Source organism: Sphaerulina musiva, assembly GCF_000320565.1.
Source record: "Sphaerulina musiva SO2202 unplaced genomic scaffold SEPMUscaffold_5, whole genome shotgun sequence".
Lineage (NCBI taxonomy): Eukaryota > Fungi > Ascomycota > Dothideomycetes > Mycosphaerellales > Mycosphaerellaceae > Sphaerulina > Sphaerulina musiva.
The window spans coordinates 879,645-903,102 of NW_016017387.1; the positions used below are offsets into that span (position 1 = coordinate 879,645).

Here is a 23,458-nt window from a genome sequence, read left to right on the forward strand (position 1 = left end):
AATGTTTTTTTTTTTTTTTTTTTTTTTTTTTTTTTTTTTTTCCTTTTTTTTCCTCTATACAACTGCTTCGTCTTCTTTTTCTTTTTTGGCGGGGCCGCACGTACAACAACAAGTTTTCTATCCCGCGTTGCTGGGAGAAAGGTTCAGTACACAGCTAGTTCTAATCTGTTTTCCCCTCCACAGTGGATGCCAACGATCCGGTGGCAGTCCGTCACACATGACTTCCACGTATCTGGCACGCATGCTACAGACGGGCGCCATCCAGAAGCATATCAGCACCGTTCTATGCCCAGCATATGCCCAACGATACAGGATTCTCACGATGGCCGTAAAGCAGCATCTCCAACCTCTGGGCTTCACCGCACCGCAGCCGAATCGTGAGGTGGTAGGCGGATATTTTGTTTGGCTCGGACTACCAGGCGGACTAAAGGGAACAGAACTGGCAATCAGACTTCAGCAGGACTACAACCTGATCGTTGCGCCGGGCAAGATCTTTGAGGTACCCGGCGATGAGTCGGCAGTCCCTTGTGATCATAGTATCCGACTCTGTTTTGCCTGGGAAGATGAAGAGAAATTGACGGAAGGTGTGCGCCGAATTGCGAGCGCTGCGTCGATGATGCTCCAGGCGCGGCAACACGACAATAGCGAGGATTTCGTGGTGGTCGACAAAGACACAACTGCGCCTTGTCTGAGTGGGTATTGATTGACATGTGTGGAAGCATGTAAGGAATATGCGATCCTCGATACTGAAGGCACAAGCGAAGCCTTGCCCTCTCTCAGCAGCATTTTGTGACCACGAGGAACCGGAAACACTCTCTATCATTGTCCCGTTGACCGGATCCACTGTCTCCCTGGGTACTCACATCCTACAGGACCGCATCAGATCTCCCGACGTCGCGAGAGTCTCTCATGCGTCTCCGGCTATCACCCGAGGAGATGGAGCGGAAACCAAATATGGAGAATGTGTGAACGTGGTACGAGACTCTGCAGGTCGAAGGTGGTAGGAGTCATCTAGCCGCCAATGGCTATCGCACATACAGGACCACGAGTACCACCGCATATGCATCATCTTGACAGCGATTCGAATCAAGGATGAGATTATTGGAGAAAGTGAGGTGAGTATCTGTCGTCATAGTAGATTGGTGTACTGCACAATCTGAACGTAGCAAAGCATCAGACATGCCAACTCCCATAGGTATCACGCAAAGCAATTACAATGCACTCGACGTCAGACCACACTCCAAAAGACTCATTACATCTGATTAGCGTCCCGCCAGGTGTGCTACGAAGCTGAGCGCCTGGCCTGTCGTAACCTCTCTTGCTCCTCGATGGCTTTCCACGTATTCTCTCGATTCTCCCGACGTTGCTTTTCTTCCTCGAGGTCCTTCTAAGACGTCAAGACAGCGGGTTCCGTCGTGGTTGCGGTCGTCGTCTGAGCAGTAGGTATCGCCGGTGGGTATGGTGGTTGTTCAGAAGAAGATGTGGCAGATGCGAGGCTCTCCTGCTGATGCTGCTGATGCTGCTCCTGCTGCAGCTCCTCCTCCTGGGCTCTTTCCATGGCCTCGACACGCTGTGCATCGCTAGCGTGATGCTCCGTGCGGTCAGGAATGGTGTGGGTAGCCATGGCGTTTGTGCCCAGGCTGCCGGCGGATGATGGAATGGGCTCAACGGACGACTGCCACCCTCTCAGTGAAGCTTCAGCATCATTGAGGATCTCCCGGCCAGTCTCGGCGTGGAGGTAAGCGGGTCGGTCCTCGCCTGGCACCGTCGGCGTGTCGTCTAAGAGGCTGACCAGGCGACGAGCCTGCTGTGCGAGCAAGATCTGCTTCTCGGCACGTTCAATAATGGCAGCAGTGTGAACATCATAGGCCTCCTTGAACTTCTGGCGGGTCACATTGGTGAGCTGAGCATCTGCCACGAGGCTCTGGGCCTCGGCGCGGACCAGTTCCTGCTCCAGAGTCACGAGCTTGGTCGACTCGGGCTCCTTGTACTTGAGCTTTTGGATTTCGTCTTGGATCTAGAGAGGAAGCGAGTGCGTGCGTCAGTTCATGTAGCCCGGCATTGTCAGTCATTCCCCCTACTTGAGCCCTACCTTCTGCTTGTGAGTCCTGGTGGGGGCCACGCTGGCCTCAGTGTTCCTAATCTGCTTCAGGACGCCTCTGCTGTCCTCCAAGTTCTGGGCATACAGATCTTCCTGTTCGGCAATCTCGGCCAGCAAGACACCAAGCTTGTCGCTGATGTCGCTCACGGCCTCGTCCTCAGTGCTCTCGCCCCACTCGCTCAGCTGGGATGCGATGCTCTGCGACTCCTTTCCGGCCTGCTCAAAGGCGCCGATGGCGTGGTTTTGCGTCTTGATCAACAGACGAAGCTTCTTGGAGAGCTCGGGTCCCCCGCCTGCCACATTACGCAGGGACGACATGGCGAAACGGTGCTTGATGCCCGAGCCCGAGTCATTGCCCTTGTGGCGGAGCGAGCCTTTGCGACCAATGTTCCTGTTTGGTGCGCACGATGTTCAGTAATGCAGTGCAGTGCAGTTTCATCAGAGAGGGCCATCCACGTACATGTTGGCAATAGTTGGGCTGTATGGTGCGATATGGGGTGTTTCAGAGTCCAAGGGTAAGTGGAATGGGATGGAGTGGGTAGGTCAGGTTAGGTAGGTAGGGTAGATTGATATAGACAGACGGAGGTTGCATACCTCCATGTCCGTAGGGTGTGTACGGGCATGTGATAGGTACCTCCTACGTAGAAGAGCAATGACGTCGTTCGTGACGCGGTGTCAATAAATGTTATTCCGGTCTAACAAAGATTTTGAACGCCCGCCATATCACGTGACTCTACTCTCCGTCTCCTACCGGATATCCTCTCCAGACACACATACCTCCTAGCCATACTCATGAACAGTCCCAGTACAATTCATAAATTTAAAACCAGCACAGCACCGCATCCAGCCTCCCGCCCAGCCTCATTATCATGTCCCGCGTGTAACTTGGTATCTTCCCCCCCCTCTACAGACTACCGCCTCTCATCGCTCATATGTCCTGCTCGTCTTGCTATACACCACGCGCTCACCGCTCCGGCGAGGCAGGTATCCATGGCTGTGGCTGTGGTAACTGCTCCTGCTGACTCTCTCCACTGGAACCACGCTCGTTCTTCTGTACACCGATCCTCCTCCTCCTCCGTGGTAGTTGCTCACGGGCCGTGGAGGCACGTCTCGCACGCGGACCACCGTCTGTCGTCTCGGCGTCACGAGACACATGATGCTGGTGAATGGGTGGGATGGCGCTCCTGTGCGGGCGTGTCTGTGCAGCCGCTGCGGCCTCTCGTATTCGTCGTTGTTGTTGTTGTTGTCTGTTGTTGTTGTGTACTTTAGAGGTAGGTCGTACGGGAAGGATGGGAGGGGTTGTGTGGTAGTAGTAGAGGAGAGGCGGTTGTTGCAGCTGTAGTGCGAGCAGGTGAGGTGGGAGTGGAAGAGAAGAAAAATAGTCATTTATGAGGCATACAGCACCTACCTCACTCGCTTGCGTAGGCTCATAATAAGCTACCTTAAGGTAATCAACTCAGGGACTGGCTAAGGTATCCTCGTTCAGCCGTAACACGCCGCCCAACTACCTACCAATCTCGCACCATGTCATACTTCCGTACATATTGTAGGAGGTAGCTTAGCCACCTACGGAGCTACTACACCTACTACACCTACACACCGGTTTTCAACTTCTCGCATCCCCAGCCATCCCGTACATCTATAATTATCCCTCTGTGACGTAGAGTCGTACCACGGGAATACCAGACATGTATGTACCTGTAATAATACATGGACAGTATAGGTACATGCATACACGTACCTACATGTACCTTCTACACTTCCCACCCGTACATGTACCTTACATGTAGGCACCTATTTACCTTCAATTCTGGGATTCCAACAGTCAGGTAGGGCAGTTAGCTGAGGTAAGTACATCCAAGGTAGACACCATATCATCATTCTGTATGTATAATTAATTAACAGTTCCGTTTCTCCCTCCCATGTCATATCAGAATATTATTACTCATGTGCTTTCATCGCCCTCCCCCAACCGCATGCCTTCCTCATTCCACACCCGTCACAGTCCAGAACTCCCGGGCGCATCACTCATCAGACTACGACTGCTCTGTCTGCTCCTGATCGGTCCATCAATCTCCATAGCCCCACTCATCACCCGCACAATCTTCTTGTCCCTCCCCCCGTCGTTGTGCACCAGCACCTGCGCCGGGCACACCACAATCTCATCATCTCCCTCTCCCACATCGTCGCCCTTCTTGACCACTAACGGGAACAGCACCATCTTCACCACCGCATGTCTCGCCGCAAGCTCCTCATTCGAGCTAAAGAGCCCCGACCGCTCATTCATCAGAGACGCGTTGAAGTAGACTTTGCGCACCAAATCTCCATTGTTATCATATTCGGGCTGCAGCGGAGGTAACATGATGTACTCGGCGCGCTGTGTGCGCATCTCAATGGCAAGATCCACTGCAATGCGAATCACTTTCTTCAGAGAAGTCTGTAGCTGGTCTTGGGAGCCTGCAGGTGGCGGTAACAGCATGCATAACACACCAAAGATCTCGTGCGCCACTGCCTCGGTATCCAGAGCACATTGCGCGTCAAATGATGGACGCTTGGAAAGCAGCGTCAGCGTGGTCGCACGCCAATGTGCAACCGCTCGAGGCGGTCCCACTTCGGAGAGCAGCTTCTCGAGAGCTTTGAGCTTTTGCCGCTGCTCGCGGTCCATCCCGAAGAGGTAGCGTGTGAAGACATATTCCCAGACCATAGTCATGACCACCGACATGAAGACGTCTCGGCGGCGCACGCGATCGCCCAACAGTTTGTCCACGTCGGAGCCATCGAGGACGGCATTGTCCAGTCGCGCCTCAATCTTGTCATCGTTGAGCTCCGTGGACAGGCGGCACACCCGATTGTCCGACATTTTGGAGAATCGCAAGACCCATTGCTGCACGTGCTGGCAGAGCTTCTGACACGACCCGTCGAAATAGTCCTCATCTCTATTGACAAGGAAGTCACTCGACTTGGAAGACTGGATCTGCACTTGCAGAGCCCGGATTTGCTCGGCAGCAAGATCAAGCTGTTCACGAAGTCTCAAAATCTCTGCGTTTTTGTCGGCCAGCGCAGTCGCAAGTTCCGCTTCCACAATATCTCGCATGCCAGACGTGATTCTGCCATGCTCGTTCCGCAGGGACTCGAGCTCTCGACAAGTAGCCTGCCAGTTGTTGTGCGCTTCGGCGTGCTCGGCTTGAAGGGTGGCATAACGTCCGTTCGTATCATCGACCAAGTTGCGGTTGGCGTCGGTGAGAGCATTGCTCAACTCCGTCAGGCGTGCAATTTCGCTCTGTAAGGGCTGCAACATGGCCTTGATCTGATGGATTTCGGCATCCTTTGCTTGCAGCTGAAGGTCACGTGCTGCAAGCGCCTCTTGCAATGGGCCTGCATCCACACTCTGGGCAGCGTGACTGGCTTCGCGGGCTTCCTGGAGGGCACGATTCTCGGCGAGTAGATAGTCCAGCCGCGACTCCAGCTCGTTGATGTGCATGCTTTGCCGTTTGCGCACGCTCGGTGGACGGGTGGGCGAGACCTGCGACTGCTGCGCGTCGCCATATCCTTGCTGCTGGGAGTCAGTGTCGGCGCGGTGGTGCACGTGCTGGCGGTGGTGGCGGTGGTGGCGGCGGTGATGGTCAGGGTCAGGGTCGGGGTGACTTACAAACACATCGTCGTTCATGTCTCCTGCGCGCGAGGCGCCGGCGTGTATCAGCTCATCGTGCTCCAGCGGCGGAGTGGGAGGCGCCTCGCCAGCAATGGTGGTGGGAGGTGTGGCTCTAGCGCCGACGGCAGAAGCCGTAAGCGAAGCCAAGCCCTGGGAGCCCAAGTCGGACCCACCATGCGCGCCGGACCCGGACGCCCCGCGCCGGCTGGCGGCCCGCAGATCGCCGGACAAGCTGATGCGGCGGAGAGAGGGCGTCGAGGTCGAGCTGCGATTGCTGCTTCTGCTGAACGAGCGCAGTTCCTTGTTGGCCTGAGGCGACCGCAACTGGCTCGCACTGCCCATCGACCGGTCGCTGACTACGCTGCCTGAGGCATGCATGTGCACGTGGTCCAAGCCCCCTTCGTCCGCCGAGGATCCGTATCCGTGTTGTACCAAGGATGGCGACAATGCCCGCTCTCGAGCACGGATGGCTTGGGGTGTCTCGGTGCGTCGAATGGCTTTGATGTGCTCCGGACCACCCACTTCCGCTCGTGGTTTGCTCCGCTTGCGGGAGTGATGGCGCTCAGGATGCTCTTCCACAATAGCATCGAGCGGTGCTCGGGAACTGGTCGGAGACGACACACCAAATCGCTCACCATGTGCTGTCGGGTCCGATCCCGAGACCTCCTGGGCATCCTCCGCCTGCGTTGCTCTCGGACTCGATGATGGCTGCTCAGGATGTTGAAGCGGCGTCGACGCATCATCTACTGCGAGCAAGTCAGGAGGAGACTGGAACAGATACGACGCACGATTCTTACTTGTGGGCTCCAGTGGCGTATTGGCACTGGGCATGCGTTGATGCCCGGCCATTGCGAGTGGTGCCTCGTTGTGCTCTCCCGTCCTCTGCTTCGGCGTGTGCAAATTCCATTCAGGACTCGTCGGTGTGGACACCCGAAGTGGCTCGAGTGAACGTCGTTCGCGCAGACTCTCACGCGAAGAGCTGGTCCGCATCTTCTCCGGTACCTCGCCCTCGGATCCGTCTGTTGGCTGAGAGGAGCGTTTTGCTGTTTCATATCCACTGTCCCGATTTTCTTCACGGTCGCCACCATTCCGAGCCGAATCAGGGAAGGCCTTGTCGTCCTGCAGCGCTGCGAATGACCACGAAGGCTCCCCAGTAGTCCCTGCATGCGAGGCGCCTGAGCTTTGAGTCCCATGCTGTTCTGTTGTCGATGCAGCTGCAAGCCCCACGCCAGCAGCAGCAACATCTGCCGAAATCTGTTCAGGTACATGCTGCTGCATCACCTCCGATGTGTGTACCGGACCGAGCTTCCCAGAGTCGGTACTGACTCTCCTGATCTGTTTGCCATCCTTCTCCTTTGCACTACCGGTTGGCACGCGACGTTTCACGCGCTCAAGGCTGGGAAAGACAGATTGTACAACGCTCTTGGCGCTACTTTGGCTCGTGGAGCTCTGGGCTGGTTTCGAATCATCCTTGACGGCATCGGACTGCTGTTCTGAGGACGCTTCCGTCGGATTCCTGTTCATGGGCGCGCCCTCTGCTTCGGACACCAGTGCAGATCGCTCAGTATCGTCTACCGCACTACCTTCAATATTTTCACCAAGTCCAGCAGATTTGGCGGCAGCTTTGAGCTTCTTCTGCTGGCGCTTGTTTTTCTTGTACGCCTTATAAGCTTGGTCCATCGCGTCAACATCCATCTCATCCTGCACCAACCAGCCATGCTCGGTACTTTCGGCTGTGATTGGTGGTGGTGCGAGGTCGGCGTCCATGGACGGCATGCCTCCTGTAGTCAATTGACGATCTAGTGAATCTGCAGCGATTGCATCTGCCGCCTCTTTCATGCCCTCCACCGGTGTCGGCCCGTCCGACACTTTCCTGACGCTGTCATCACTGTCCAGTACTGCACTCTTGCCCTTCTTGTTCTTTTTGCGCTTGCTTGTGGTGAATGTAGATTCGGGATCGTTCTCCACGTCACCCGAAAGCCGCTGGTCGCTGGCGGCCATAGCCTTGTCGAGAAGCATGGCATCGAACCCTGTGCTCTCGAGGGTCTTATTCACGATGTCGTCAACATCGCTTCGTGCCTTCTGTTGTCCGGAGGTCTTATCCTCCTGCTCGGCCAGAAGAGTGTCGGTCGCCTTCTGGGCCTTGTTGCTCTTGTTCTTCTTCCTCTTGCTGATCGACGGCACGAAAGCATCCTCCTCTTGTGGGTCAGCCTCGGCAATGCCAGTCGGCGAGGCTCTTCGCTGAAAACCTGGATCCTCAATGACCATGTTCGGGTTGAAGCCACTATCCGCGAGTCCAGCAGCAACAGTCGCGGTGAAATCGATATCCGATCCAGGTGACGCACGAGGCGAACGTGCAGTCTCGTGGCGATGCCCATCGTCCGGGTGTTCCGCTTCCTGTTGGTGAGCTGGGACTTCATGTGGTAGGACATCCGGCAGCGGCTGATCAACTGCGGTTGTAGACTGAGCACCCATAGCAGTCGTCTCGTCGACCTTATCAACAGCAACGGGAGTTCGGTCAGGCACGGGTTGCGCAGGCTCCGGAGCGTCGACTGCTGATACAGATGTGAGTGCACCACTCTTCCTGGCTTTCTTCTTATCTTTCTTCGACCTTTTCGTGGAGGATGCCGTCCATTCATCAGTCTCGGGTCTAGACTCTGACTGGAAAATACTCGAAGCAATGGCGGTGGCTGCAGCCGCGGCGCCACCAACAATGGTAGCATCAACGCCGTCATGAGTGCTGTCGTCAGCTTCTGGCTCAGCTTCTGGCCTGGCTTCACTACGGTCATCAACCTCCTCGTGAGGACCTGCGACTGACGAATCAACCTTCGGATCTCTCTCTTGAGGTTCAACGCCAGCGTGTATGTCTGTCGCTAGGTCATCCTGGACCTCAGGCTGCCGCGCTTCTGGAGTCCGTTCCTCCTCTCGACTTGGGCTCTGCTCGGTAGGATGGTCATTTTGCTCAGTAGTACTCTCATGTTGTTCGGGCTTACTCTCATCTGGATCATCCACATGAGCACTGACATCGGTCACCCCCAAATGGTCTCCTACGGGCACAGCAGATTTTGTAGAGACCTTCGCGTCTATAACAGGTACAGGCTGCTCAATCTCTGGCTCAGGCTCAGGCTCAGAGGCACGCTTGGCCTTTTTCGCCTTTTTCCCTTTCTTACCGCTCCGTGCAGCAGGAGTGTCCTCTTCAGCAGGTTGTGCCTCAGAAGTGCTTGCATCGTGGTCAGGCCGCGAGTCCTGGGATTCGGCGTGTGGCTGCTTGTCGAGGGGTGAGACAGTTGCTTGTAGTTTCTTTCCCTTCTTCGCCTTCTTGGTTTTGATCGGTAGCGAACAGAAATCTTCGGGTTCTGCCTCTTTCGGCTCCTGAGAGGTCGTTGCTGTAGACTGAGGCGCAAGGTCATCCAATGCAGAGATACTCTCGTCTGGGACGGCCGTATCATCGTTGGCAGCATGCGCGTCTCCGTAGGTAGATGGTATGCTCTTCTGTTCCGTCTCTACATCTTCGTTGCCACCTTGCTCGGCATGGAGGTCGTTGCTACCTGGCACAAGCGGGTCTCGCAGGTCTCCTGCTGGAGTTGCAGACGGCGGCGTGACAATAACATCCGCGTCGTCAGTGATCGCGGGCTTGCGAGTATCATTGCCTACAGACTCGGCGGTATTTCCAGCTAGCGACATATCTTCGACCGTCAGAGAGTCTCTAGCTTCGACGGGGCCAGGCTTTGCCTTCATAACGTCACTTAGTTTGGTCTTTTTGCCTTTTTTGCTCTTCTTCTTGCTTGGAAGTGTCAAGGTCTCATCAGCCTCAGGAGTAGGGGAACCCTCCACCAAAGCTTTTTCGGTCGGCAGAGCTGCCTCGCTTGGTAGAGCTGCTTCGTTCGGCAAAGCTTCTTCCTTTGGCAGGTCTGCTTCTTCCTTTGACGAACATGCTTCTTCTTTTGGCAGAGATGCTTCATCCTGTAGCAGAGCTATTTCTTCCTGTGGCGAAGATGCTTCTTCTTTTGGCAGAGATGCTTCTTCTTTTGGCAGAGATGCTTCTTCCTGTGGCAGAGCTGGTTCTTCCTGTGCCGAAGATGCTTCTTCTTTTGGCAGAGATGCTTCATCCTGTAGCAGAGCTATTTCTTCCTGTGGCGAAGATGCTTCTTCCTTTGGCAGAGCTGGTTCTTCCTGTGGCAGAGCTACTTCTTCCTGTGGCGAAGATGCTTCTTCTTTGGGCAGAGATGCTTCTTCCTTTGGCAGAGCTGGTTCTTCCTGTGGCAGAGATGCTTCTTCTTTGGGCAGAGATGCTTCTTCTTTTGGCAGAGATGCTTCTTCCTTTGGCAGAGCTGGTTCTTCCTGTGGCAGAGCTACTTCTTCCTGTGGCGAAGATGCTTCTTCCTTTGGCAGAGATTCTGCTTCCTTTGGCGACGATACCTCTTCCTGTAGCAGAGCTACTTCTTCCTTTGGCAAAGATGCTTCTTCCTTTGCCGAAGATGCTTCTTCCTGTGGCGAAGATGCTTCTTGCGCAAGAGCGATTTCGTTTGCCAAGACTGCTTCGTCCAATGTAGTTGTTTCGTCCGCCAGAGCTGCTTCGTTCGGTCCAGCAATATCTTCCAACTGTGGCTCGGGTATAACATGGTGCTCATTACCGGCGTCAACTCGTGGTGTTTCGCCAGCTCGTGCTGCCTCCGATTCAATTTCAGCCTCCAAAGATTCGGCACGAAGGACAGGCGCAGCTGGTACTTCTTCGGAAAGATCAGATTTTCCCTTCTTGGACTTCTTCTTCTGCTTCTTCGAGGTCGGTGGAGTCCACCAGTCATCGCTCCCCTCGGCAGGCTTTGTCGCAGGATCTTTCTCAGCGGTGTTGATATCTGCGGACTCGTGGGCATTCGCTGCAAGTTTGGGATCCTCTGCAGCGTCAACAGGGGCCATAGTTTCACCCGGGTCCTGCTCCGCCACCTTCTCAATGACGCTCTCCGCGGTAGTCGACAAGGGTTCATCGCGCAATCCTTCGCGAGACAAATCATTCTCAGCTTTGCTGGTTTCGTCGGAACCGCTTTCTCCTGCAATAGCGGGTCTCTCCAAAGATGGACTCTGGTTATCGATTATGCCAGTACCTTCACTTAGCTGTCCCGGCGCAACTTCGATGTCCTTGGGCTCGTCTTGATGCGCCACTGCTGCAGTGTTGACTATTTCAGGTGATAGATCGGCGACATTTGGCTGTGGAGTGGTATGACCTGACTTTCTGTCCTTCTTCGCCTTCTTCTTCTTCTTGCCGGAGCTTGGAACAGCACATATGTCCTCTGCATCATCTGCAGACTTTACGGGCTCATCAGGCTTAACTTCACGAGACGCTTCGTTGGTGGATTCTTCAACGCTCACGCGCTGTGCTTCGGACCCGACTTCTTCTGCTGGCGGCTCCGCCGAAACGCTCAGGCTAGGCTGCTTGCCTCTCTTGGCCTTCTTCTTTTTGGAGGGCGGGCCGCTCCATTCGTCGTGCTCTTCAATCAGCGGAACCTCTGGCGTTGTAGTAGCTACATCTTCCATGCCTGTTTGAGCTGTGCGCTCGGTTTCGAGCTGGTGCTGGGGTTCCGGTTCCGGCTGTGGCTCCGCCTCGAGCTTCGTGATATCTTCACGGGATGCCTTGCTATCTCGATCGTCAGGAGTTTCGGTGTGGCGTGCGTCCGGGCCAAGTTCTTGTGCCACTGGCATGTCCAAAGAATCATGGGCTGTCTCCCCGGGTTTGCCATCATCAGCAGATTCCATCCGCTGCTCTTCAACCAAATCGGAAGAGACATTCTGCTTGGACTTTCTTCCTTTCTTCTTTCTACCAACTGGCACAGCCCCTTCGTCTTCAGCTTTTTCGGTAGCAAGTCTTGGCAGTGACTCGTCGGATATCGGCTTTGCCGTCGTTGTTTCATGCGAAGTCTCCTCCATCGTGTCGGGGACCGCTGAGGTTTCTGCTTCTGGCTCTGTCGTAGTATCAACCGGTGTATTATCTGCAGCGCGCGGCCCAGTATTAGAGTCTGTTTCTCCCTGTATACCCCTAATTCCACTCCCGGAAGACCCAGCGACGCCGTCGGCAGCATCTTCCACATTCGTATTCTCCTCTTCTGTGGGAGGTGTCTCGCCAGTCTGCGTAGTCGAGAGAAGGCCAGTCAGAGCTGTAGCTGCGGCACTACCGACGCCATGGGCAGATCCGATCAAAGGTTCAGACTCGCCGTCTCGATCTTTGCGATCCGACTCATTGTGGACATCGTCAGCGGAGGGCTCCTCAGTGATGGACTTTCTGGCTTTCTTCCCTTTCTTGGATTCCTTCGACAATCTGGAAGGTGGCCACGAAGAATCGGCGGGCTCTTGCAACTCTTCGGCTACTCCATCATTGGCATCCGCCGCTCTCTGATCGGTATTGGAAGCATCCTCCATGACAGGAATGTCGTTGTCAGCTGGTGCTCCATGTCCATCGTTATTCAGACCAAGCTCATGGTCATCATGCTCATCTGGGAGCGGTATATTTGCAGGTTCCGTGGCAAGATCTTGAGCACTTTCAGACTCAGGAATTGCTGGATCGTGTTCTTTGACCTGCTCCATCGGCTCCTCTAGATTGAGATCCTCAATTGTCCTTTGAGTTCGTGTGCCAAGTCCTTTGACCTTCTTCGCCTTCTTTTTGTCCTTTTTCGACACTGGGGCCGTCGCGAAGTTCTCTTGCTCTTCAGGGCTTGATGGCGGTGCCTCAACTCGTCGCATCAAATCTCTGTTGATATTTGTTGGATCCTCTCCTGCCAGATCAGGGTCTGCAGTGAGACCCAAAGGCACCTCGAGGCCACCCGCGGTCTGTTGCATGATTCCTTCTTCACGCAAGGCATCAGGCGCTGACTTTGGCTCCAGCGTTGACTGTTTGCCTTGCTTGCTATTTTTGCTCTTCTTTTTCTTCTTACTGCTGGGTGCCCACGAGAACTCCTCTTCAACATCTGCCGTCGGCTGCTCCTTGGTCTCCTCACTTTGGGAGTTGTGTGTTTCTGTCTTGCCCTGCGGCGGCTCGTGCACCAGATCTGAATCGCCACGATCCGAGTCGACACGAAATTGAACTTCGTCTGTCCCTGGAGATGTCGATAGACCTACCGCCGGAGCACTAGCGCCTTCTGGGAGCTCTAACGTAGGCTCGGTCTCGACGAGAGGCAGGCCGGACTGATCTTGGAAGTCTTTACTTTCCTCACTGGGCGGCTTGTCGGACATTTCATTTCCAGAAACGGTATCGATTGCAGGCGCAGATTCGCTGGGCAATAGGTCTGGGACGGCAGACTCGGGTACGCCTCTTTCTGTGACATTTGCACTAGAGCTTGGATTTGACTCGCTCTTGATGAGGCCTTTGGATATGGACTTCCTGCCCTTTTTGCCCTTTTTGCCGGTTTTTTTGGAGCTAGTCAGTGACCACTCCGCTGCGTCGCGAGGACTAGGTTCGCCAAATGCGTCCATGTCTTCAGAAGCTCGCTCTGGCTCGAACTCCATGCCGCGGTCTGCCATCACTTCTTCTCGATCACCCATTTCGTTGGATTGGGAAGGACTCAGCTCGCCCGTGTCAGAGACTATCCCGAACACATCATCAACCAGATTGTTATCTTGCACTGGATCTGCTGGGGAATCTTGCATCTTCTCATCGCGAGCCTGGCCAAAATCTTCGGCCACTGAATTTATTTCCTTCTGCAGCTGCTCATGACCTTGCTCGATGTCTGCAACTGCTTCTGCAGGGCTATGGGGCTGTGGCGATAACTCCTCTGTTGCAATAGTCTGGGGATTGTCGGTTTGCCCGGCTGTTTCTTCTGCATCGTGCCAAGGCTCTGCAACAGCTGATTCGTCGAAGAAGTCTTCCGCATCGTGAAAAGAATTGTCAGGAGTATCTACAGGGGGCGACACTTCCTCGGTCAGCGCGCGATCGACATCGGGGGATGATTCGTTGGCAGGCTCGTTCGCAACTGTCAAGGTGGCCACATCGGCTGCAGGAGTGTCTCGCTCGACTTCAAGCTCGCTCTCCACTTGTCGAGACTGCGCCTTTTGCTTCCTTTTGTCCTTTTTGCTCTGCTTGCGAGATGGTGTTGGCTTCTCGTCATCAGCTTCAGCAGGCCCGTTGACGAGTGAAGCAGTGCGTTCTGCTGGTACGGCCTCAATGCGGGGCGAGTGATCGTCTGGTCGAGATTCTGGTAGGGCAGGTTGCCACTCATTCCCATCAAGAGCTTGCTTCATTCGCTTGTCTTTCTTCCCTTTCTTCGCCTTCTTCGATGTACTTGGCATCTCAAATGCGCCACCGGCTTGCGGCTGCTCTACGTCAACATCAGGGGATTTTTCGCGCGTCGAAGTGGTCTCATCGCGAACTATGGCAGGCTCATTCTCAGGCAATGTACCGTGGTCCGCAGGCATGCTCTCGGGACTGCCCGACTCGTCATTGACTGTTGGCGGTAGATTCGACGTCTGTGGCTCACTGGAGTCGAGCTCTCGCTGCTCTGGCTTATCCTTCTCCGCGGTCTTCGGTGTAATTGGCATTGCATGCGGCTGCTCCATATCAGCATCTGTAGCAAGTACGTCGCTAGCTTGTGGCTGCTCCATATCAGCACCTATAGGGACTACATCATGGACTGGAGGAGTCTCTTCACCGACCACGATAGGCTGGGTGGCAGGCAATGCATCATGGTCTGCAGCCATGGTCTCTGAACCGGCTGGCTTATCGATGGGTTCTGGTGGTGAAGTCGATGTCGCGGGCTCACTCTGATCGAGAACTTGCTCTTCTCCATCTTTATTGGCACGCTTCGACGACTCAGACGACTCCGGGCCCGTCCAAGGGTCATCAGCGTCTGGCTTCACCTCATCCTCATCTGCGAGAATTGTCTCGCTGGCGGAAGGATCCCTGTCGTGGGCTATAGCCGCGGGTATGAGACTTGCTGCGGCGGCGGTGGCGGCGGTGGCGGCGGTGGCAGTCATGAATGCGGTTTCCTTATCAGAGTGTCCATCTCTTGGCTTGTCATTTTCATCAGTCACGGTAGGTGGCGGGGACTCTGAGGGTCGAGCTGCCCAGGAGTTTGCCTGTTTCTTCTTCTTCTTATCTTTTTTGGTTTGCTTCTTGAGTACCGCTGAGGTGGAGCTCTCCTCCTCTTGCTGAGGCTCAGCCTGTTCCATCTGCACGAAATCGCCGTCGTTCTCGTGCTCCATCGCAGGTGCTGGTGAGGGTTCAATGAAGCTGCTGGCGCCCTCGTCTTGAGATGCAATGACATCTTCCATTGGTGTGTTTTCAGTTGCATCGTGAACCTCAAAATGCCGAGAATCTTCAGGCTCATCCCAGGAGAAAAGCTTCGATTTCTTCTTATCTCGCTTACTCTGTTTCTTGGGTACGGCAGGGGCGACATCATCAGCAGGCGTAGACTCTGCGACAGCTGCAGCGGCGAGGTTCTGTGGCGCGACCTCTACAGTAGCTTGCTGTTCTGAGATCGGCTCCGTCAGATCAGGAGAAGCGGGAGACGAGATGCCTTTAATATTTTCCGTCAGCTCCAAATCATTATTCAATGGCATAACGGATCTCTCGGACTCGGGAGCGGGTACGGTGTCATCAACCCAAGATATTCCCTTCTTTTTCCTATCTTTTCTACTCTTTTTAGTAGATATGGTAGCAAGTGAGTCATCGACAGTCTCTGGTCCAAGAGTAGGCGCAGATGCCTGACGGTCGACAGCGTCCATTGACGCTGGGAGTGAGGCGTTGTCAGCAGGCTCGGCTGCAGGAGTTTGCTCCGCATCATCAGTGCCCCGAGGGAGGTCATCAAAAGGGCCCTGTTGCTCAGAGGCATCTGCGGGTGGCATTTCGACTTCTGGTTCAGACAAGACAGATAACCTCTTCTTCCGATCTTTCTTGCCTTTCTTTTGGGAAAAGGAGGAGGGGGCCCAATCTTGAATGTCGGGCTCCACAACAGGAGCTTCCCTATGATGATCGTGAAGTGATTCTATCGATTCGGCAGCCTCCTCGATCGGCTGGGCCGCAACTCTTTCAGAAGAAAGCTTTTCGCTCGAACCTTGGTCGTCCAGCAGAGTCGAACTCTGCTTGCTCTTCTTCTTCTTCTTCTTCTCCTTCTTGGATATCGTATTCGCCGAGACTGGCTCCTCGTCCACAGCCGTACTGGCGACCTGAGATGCGTCTAAAGATTGCGCGTCGCCGACCATACCAGCTGGGGCATCGATGGTGTCCAGAGAGATTGCCGGCGCGGACTTCTCCACGTTTTGCATGGAGTCACGAAACGCATCAGCCTGCGAGATGCTCCATGCATTAGCAGCAGCACCAGCTACAGCAGCGAACTCCGATAGACCAAAATCGATATGAGGTGCGGAGGCACTGACTTCCACATCTCGGTCAATAGAAGCTTCCCCTGAGAAGGGTCTCTCAGCAATAGTCACTCCATCCTGCGCTCGCTGCTCATCCTCGAAGGTCGAGGATGTTTTGGCCTTCTTCTTATCTTTTTTCTTGTCTTTCTTCGATTGTTTGCGTGTAAGCTGTGGTATATGTTCCACCTCGACTGGTGCCACAGGTTCGACTTGCACGCTGAGCTGCTCCAGCGCGGGCGAGTGAGAATCGGCTTCAACTGGGAGCAACTTGCATGCAGTCGAAGGCCGATCGTCATCGTCCCTTGGAACATCGCCAATGGTCTCTGGAGGAGTGTATACGGGCATCGAATGCGCAGCTGCAGAAGCTAGGTAGCCGATCTCTGCGGCTTGTGTTGGTTTCTCCGGGAGGATCTCCGCGACGCTTTCCTTCGGGGGTGAAGGTTCAGTCAGATCCAACAAGGGGAGCAGTGCGTGCGTGTGTGAAGCCATTGAGGATAAATGTACGCTCTCATCGTCCGGACTACCGTAAACATTCTCAGGATGGCTCTCAGATTGTGCTTGCCCAGTTTTGATGTTTTGATCCGCAGCTTGCGCTCCAGCATCTTCCTCCAGCTGTGTTAGAGGCAGAGCTGCCTCTGCAGAAGCCTTGTTCACCCCCATCTGCTGTATCTTGCCTTTCTTGCTCTTTTTCTTCGACTTCTTCGAAGAACTAACAGACTCGGGTGCATTTTCTTCAAACTGTCGTGGCGATTCGGCATTGTGGAGAGCATGCTCTTGCTCAGCGGGCTCAGGCGCTGGTACATAAGGCAGCGGATAGCTGTGGGCAGCGGCAGATGGTAGAGGCCCATGCAACAAAGGTTCGTTGGGTCGCTCGGGAGAGCGATCTTTGACCCTGCGCGCAGTGTACACTGCAGCTGTGCCGAGCATGGCAGCTGCAGCCAAAGCCTTTGCTTTCGAAGGTGACTTGGAGCGACTTCGCAAATCTCCGGCTAACCCAGCGCGGTCTCTGTCAACGGCCGAGTGGCCACCACCTTGCTGCTCATGCATCTTTTCATCCCTGGCAAAATCCTCCCAGGTGTAGAATTGGGGCACTTGCCTCTCCTTTTTCTCTCCAACAGAAGTCGGGAGTGACCAAGGAATGGCAGTCTGGGGCCACTCGCTGGCTTTCGGAGTAGTCTGCTGCGAGTCCAGAATGTCGCCATCGCCGCGATAGCTGTTTGCACCAATCGTGTCCAATGTCAGACTTCGGCTCCGGCTTCGCTGAGGAGAGCTCGCGGCACTAAGTTCCTCCCTCGCAGACTCATACTCGTCGCTTCCATGTGCACTTGAAGCTCTACTTGAAGGCTTACTGGACGGTAAACTTGGCAAAGTATCTTCTACTTTTGGCGTTGGGCGACTTCGCTCGACCAGGTAGAGTGGCATAATGCCTGACGTAAGTTCTGATGACAGTGATCGACGGTGTCTGCCTTTTCCAAAGATAGGTGTAGCAGGTGAAGCTAGTGCTGATCCTGATTGTGTTGCCATAGTAGGTGAGCTGAAGCTCTTCGTCCTCTCCTGGACGCCAAACGTGATGGGCGCATGGCCTGGCAATCTCAATGGTATGGTGGTGGACGACCCTGGTCTCCCTATACTGACAGGCCTAGGCGGTTTCTCAAGCACTGGCGCAGGACTATGCGGCAAGTCCTCCTCAGGCTCGACGGCTCTGTTCACCTCGAACGCCTCGACGACGGGCGGTAGCGGGAAGCTATGCGCCGCAACAGATGGCAGTGGCTCATGGAATCCACTGCTTTTTGTAGGGCCGATTCGGCGAGACTCGTCCTCGTCCTCGTTCTCGTTCTGGAATTGCCCAGATACATTCTCATGTCCAATCTCATTCGAACTCTTCGAAGGCGACTTCTTCGGACTTTTCCGCTTCTTCTCCCTCGACAACACATTTGCAGCAACCCCAGCTGCTACGCCCACAGCAGCAGCACTCACCAACCCGGTCCCAAACCCAGCCTCGAGCGGCCTGCCTTCCATCCGCTCAACAGCTGCGCTCGGCGAGCCCGGGCGACTAACGGGTAGAGGCGGCAGTTCCTCTACCCGACTCCCTAAAAAAGACTGATCTCGTGAATCATATTTGTCCTCGTCAGTTCGTCGTCTATGGTGCTTTGGTCGCTCACTAATGTCGCTTCTGGACTCGCGAGACTCGTGTCTCGCTAAGCTCTCGCCGTCCTCATTCGTTCTACGGCGGCGATGATGTCGAGAACCAGACTCGCTATGCTTGCCGTCATCGTCGTGTGTACTCCGGCGGCGACGTTCACGGCTGTCCTCTTCTTCTTTGGCATCCGTCGATCGATGGCGACGGCGATGTGATTCCGATTTCACACTCCGTGTGTCATCATCGTCGTCGCCATATTCAGAGTCTCTGTGCTTCTTCTTCCGTCGGCGGCGCTCTTCGTCGTCGTCGTCGTCTTTCTTGCCATCACGAGGAGACTCCTTGCTAAGTGGCAATGCATCGGAGGACTTGCGACTAAACAATGACCCGAATATGCCCTTTTTCTCCTTCTTGACCGAAGGTGATTCTTCTTTCTCGCGGCGTGAACGACTTGATGCGACTGAACGGGTATCGTCATCGTCGTCGGCCTGCCTTGATCGTCGACGGCCCGAGCTGACAGACATCGTGTCATCGTCTTCATGTCGAGATCGGCGCTTGTGTTTCTTCCTGCCCTCTTCGTCTGCGGGCTCAGATGCCGTAACAGACTGTGTTTCATAGGCGTATTCAGGCTGATCGTAGTTCTCGGCCCCACGTCGAGCCTCGTCTCTTCGCGACTTGCGGCGACTCTCACGATCAATGTCTGCCGACGATGTAACAGATCTCGAGTCTTCAGGGGAAATGTCCCGGGGACTTTCGCTAATGCGTTGGCCAGCTTCATCGTAACCGTCCTTGGAAGACTTCCTGGAGCTTTTGCCCTCATCACTGGTCTTCCGTTCGATGACAGTAATTGGATCGCTCCGGGCAGCTTCACTGTCAGCCTCGCGGTCTCCATTCGTTCCATTACTTGTGCCGACGTAGTCATCCCAGGCAACTTCTGATCGAAGTGGTGAGCTCACTTGCGGAATATTGTCAAATGCGACGCTGCTTCTCTTGGACTTCTTCTTGCCCTTCTTAGCAGAGGCAGGCTCTGACCACTCGTTCCACGGCTCCGCTTCTGGAACAGCCGTCGTCTCAGCTGCATGTACGCTTTCTGACATGTCGCCGTTGCGATCGGAAGCATTAAGAGCGTGTGCGGCCACATCATTTTGAGACTCCCTCCGAGCCTCGTCCACGGAAGGACTATGCTCGGGACTCTCCCAGCCGCCCGGCATGCTGCTGGGAGCATCACGCGGATCGTCATACGTCGACTCACCCAGCTTTGACTTCTTCTTTTTCTTCTTTTTGTCCTTTTTGGTCGAGCCGGATGTAGATTCTTCAGTACTGTCATGGAGCGCTGATGCAGCAGCCGCGATGCCCCCAGTTGCCAGAATTGTGTCGGTCACATCAGCAAGACCGGAGACAGATTTTTTGGCTTCCTTTTCAGACATTCGCTGCTCGCTCTTGCTAGGTTCAGGCGAAGGTGGCTTGACTGTAATGTCGCTGACCACAGTATCGCCGCTCCAGGAAGGCATGCTGACGCCAGAGACAACGCTGGCCATCCGCTCGAGATCATGGTCAAATGGTTTGGGCTTCTTCTGTTTGTCCGTTTTGCTGAGACTGGGAAAGTATTCGTCGGGCTCATTGTCCTCTACCTTCGGCGATTCAACAATTGGGGTTGCCGCTTCGCTGTAGGAAGGATCAATTCCAGCTTTCTTGGCAGCCTTTTCTCGCTTCTTTCTCTCCTTTGCTGACAGAGGAGGCTCCCAAGCATCAACGTCGGGCTCACGCTCGCCAACTGCAGTAACAAGGTCGCTTGAAAAAGTGCTGCTGGCACGCTTCGCTTCTTTCTCGCGCTTCTTTCGCTCTTTAGCAGAAAGTGGCGGCTCCCAAGCAGACTCTTCGGGCTCTCTGACAGGAGGCGTGGGCTCGGTATCAAATGGTCCACTGCTGCCCGTCCTCTTCGCCTCCTTTTCTCGCTTCTTTCTTTCCGCGGCTGATTCCGGATGTTCCCAGGTCTGCTCTTCGGGGACGTTCTCGATCTCATTTAAGGAAGTCGAGGGCTCACTGTTGTCAAGTGCGACATTGCCAGCTCGCTTGGCTTCTTTATCGCGCTTCTTTTTGTCTTTCTTACTTAGTGGAGGCTGCCAGGCCGAGTCTTCAGGGCCGTAATCCTTGCTCGTGTCGCCAGATGTGCCAAAACTGTCATTAGTATTAGTCATCTCGATGCCCGGCCGATGGGCAGGCTCGTCATTGACAAATCCTCCGGGGACGTGTGGTAATCTCTCTTCAAGAGGCGTGGGCTCCTCGGTTTCACCTTCCACAAACCCACGTACAGGAGGTGCGCCTTCAGTCCCAGGAGACTCAATGGCTCGGAAGCTGGAGAAATCGGAAACAGAATCGAAGAAGGGCTGCTGGTACAAAGGATGCGCCATAACGCCAGGGGATGTGGCTTCAGGATTGCGGCGAACTTCCTCCACGCCCTCCTCATTCTCGTATTCACGCTCATTGTCCTTTCGTGTACGAGAAGATTCGTTCCCTCGGTAGGGCAGTTCGCGACCACGCTCAGGAGGCACATCTTGGGAAGTGGCTCTTTGATCCTTGCTGCTGATATCGTCGAGGAAGGTAGAATCGGCATCATCGCCGTGAGACGCCGAAATTTTCTTGGACTTCTTCTTCTCCTTCTTGGTTTTCTTGCTAGGGGCCGTGAAGAAGGCATCATCATGGTAGGTAGTCTTCTGGTTACCATCTTCAGCAACGATGCCATGCAGCGCGGCGCCCATGCCAGTAGCAACAGCGGCAGCGGTAACACCTTCCCCAACCCCCCGGAGGTCAGGACTCGTGATGTACGAATCTCGATCCCTCTCTTGGTAACTCTCTGGGGTTTGCACGTCGTAGATGTGGGTCTTGTCTTCTCCCCATGAAATGCTACGGGAGCGATCAGATTTACCACTGTCCTTGCTCGATTCAGGACTCTCATCCCGCTCTGCGGCTGCGTCGACGGTCTTTGTGAGGGGAGAGCCCGACACACTACCTTTGGTACTCTCAGTCTTACTGCTAGGCGGCGGCGTTGGAGCTATGACATTGAGTCGTGGCACACCGGAGGGGGCTTGCTTACTTTTGCCGCCAAGATCGTCGCGAAGTGTGAATGTCCGCTGCAGGTTGTCATCCTCTACATGGTGGACATGAACGTCTGAATCTGGTTGGATGCTCCTTTCCTTCTCTCCGGGCTTCTTCGCAAGTACGTCCTTGAGTTCGTCAGCAAAGAAATCCGCATAGCTATCCTTGGGTCTCATGTCAGGACTGGACGCCGGGGGACTCGGAGCAACAACCTTATCGGCTGCCCTACGCGCCAGATCTTCGTGCCTTGCTTGATCTGCAGGAGAGTGTTGGGAGCGCATGAAGAAATCTGGGTTGAACAAGTCGTCATCCAGGATGGGCTCGCCCTGCACATCACTGCCAGGTGCGATTTCCGCAGCAGCATAGCCATCTTTGAGTTCCACGCTGCCACGCGAAGCATGACCGTACTGTTCGCGGACTCGGCGGTCGAGCTCTGCCTGATCCGCAGCTCGGCGGTCTTCTGCGTGAACATCTGCAGTCCAGTCCACGCTCGTACGTGGAGGTCGTCTACTGATAGGCGTGTCGGTGGTGCTGTCAGTCGTGGCACTCTGCCGTCGGCTTTTCTTCTCTTCACGCTCAGCGAGGATAGCGCCTACACCTGCTGCAGCAGCGGCGCCAGCGGCCACAGCACCCCAATTGTAAGAAGATTCCTGGCGTGCATCTTCATTATCGTGGCCACGCCCGGACGCTGGCTCCCTGGAATCACGCGCAGATTTCTTCTTAGCAGACTCCTGGTATTCTCTCGCATACCTTTCAGCCTCCCACAGCCTTCTCTGCTCGTCTTCCCGCCTAGCATCCTCAGCGAGCTGGTACTGTTGTCTCTGAAAAGCCTCTTCACGTTCACGACTCTGTCTTTCAGCTTCGGCCCGTCGTCGTTCGGCGTCCTCTCTGGCCTGCCTCTGCCTCTCAAATTCGGCATTGGCCTCCACGGCGGCAGCTTGGCGATCGGCAGCTTCCTTTTGGAGTCGCTCAATCTCCCATTGTCGTTCGCGATCTTCGCGTGCACGCTGTTCGGCACGAGACCGCGCTTCTTCTGCTTCTTTCCGTTCCTGCTCAAGTTGGCTATCGAGTTGAGCCTGGGCACGTGCTTGGATCTCTGCCTCACGCGCTCGGAGGACCTCTTCTTGCCGTGACTCTTTGGCGGCTCGTTCGGCCTCATCTTTGAGAGCACGCGTACGGTCCGAGCGCCGACGCTCGTCATCCGCTCGCTTGTCTTCGCGTCGAATCGACCGGCTCTCCTTACGTTGTTGCTCCTCAGTGAGACCGAAACGCACGTTCGATGGTGAGTCCTTGCCCTTGCGACCAGACGACATAGCAGAGCCTGCAATAATTGCACCTGCACCAAGCACGCCTGCGCCAATCAGAGCAGCGTCTTGACCCCATGATGATTGCACGGGACTAGACTGTGTGCGACGTGGATTTGGTCTATCGTCGAATGTACCAGCCGTGGCGGTATACCCTCGATCAGCGTCAGGCTGCGTGAAAGCAGGGCGGGCAGGAGACATGGGCTGCGGATGCTGTACTACACTGGGCCCTGGCCGATAGATGGGCGCATCATCTGGCTCAAATGCACCAGGCATAGACATGACACGCGATGGTGTATCGAAGGCGCCGGGGACATATTGTTGATTTGACGTTCCCGCCTCAGACAGCGGCCGAGGTTCGACGTACTGCAGAGGCTGAGAGGATGCTCCACTGGTCGACGATCTGGCATCAACACTGGGGAGTGGTCGACCTGTGTCGTCCAGGTAAATTGGTTGGTCAGACTGGACAGGCCGTGAAGGATCAAAGACAGAGTCAGCACCAGCTGCAACGCCAGCTCCAGTCGGGCCAATTGAAGATCCAAACTGATTGTGGGTGTATGGAGTCTCAGCAGATATTGAACGCCCCGGTCTTCGCTTCCTGTCCTTACCGCCCCATCTCCACCCCCAGGCACCGAGCCCACCAGCAGAGGATTGCGATGCTACGCTCTCTAGGCTTTGGCGATTGGACAAACGTCTATCACCATAGTCTCCGAACGCAAGGCCATCGACACTTGATGCATGATCGGAAGGCAGTTCATCCTCCCATTCTTCGTCCTCAAAAGATCCTGGAGAGCCATGGCGATGATCTCCAACGACCTGCTGTC

The 23,458-nt window shown here is 55.0% G+C and overlaps 4 protein-coding genes across 4 annotated transcripts in view; 1 reads left to right on the forward strand and 3 right to left on the reverse strand.

Annotated features, from left to right (window-relative positions):
• The window catches only part of SEPMUDRAFT_65879 (aminotransferase), a gene marked incomplete at both ends in the record, with an annotated part of 2,262 nt that extends 1,559 nt beyond the window's left edge, over positions 1-703 (forward strand). The window contains one exon of the mRNA XM_016909731.1: positions 184-703. Coding sequence (XP_016760751.1) covers positions 184-703 — 520 coding nt within the window. The remainder of the gene's footprint in view (positions 1-183) is intronic.
• The window catches only part of SEPMUDRAFT_149247 (uncharacterized protein), a 3,656-nt gene extending 1,002 nt beyond the window's left edge, over positions 1-2,654 (reverse strand). The window contains exons 1-3 of the mRNA XM_016905441.1: positions 2,562-2,654; positions 2,093-2,492; positions 184-2,017 (exon numbers count right to left, since the gene is read on the reverse strand). Of these exons, the coding sequence (XP_016760752.1) occupies positions 1,388-2,017; positions 2,093-2,492; positions 2,562-2,563 (1,032 nt within the window). The 5' untranslated portion in view covers positions 2,564-2,654 and the 3' untranslated portion in view covers positions 184-1,387. The remainder of the gene's footprint in view (positions 1-183; positions 2,018-2,092; positions 2,493-2,561) is intronic.
• A 1,314-nt stretch (positions 2,655-3,968) lies between these two features.
• SEPMUDRAFT_125773 (uncharacterized protein) lies at positions 3,969-9,859 on the reverse strand. The gene has a single exon (XM_016902010.1). It carries the CDS (start codon positions 9,489-9,491, stop codon positions 4,101-4,103), a length of 5,391 nt encoding a protein of 1,796 aa, XP_016760753.1. The 5' UTR covers positions 9,492-9,859; the 3' UTR covers positions 3,969-4,100.
• Positions 9,723-10,145, reverse strand: SEPMUDRAFT_15226 (uncharacterized protein; the record flags this gene model as incomplete). Its single annotated transcript, XM_016907336.1, has 1 exon — positions 9,723-10,145. A coding segment is annotated over one exon (423 nt), but the record flags the coding sequence as incomplete, so codon positions are not given.
• Positions 10,146-23,458: the final 13,313 nt, after the last annotated feature.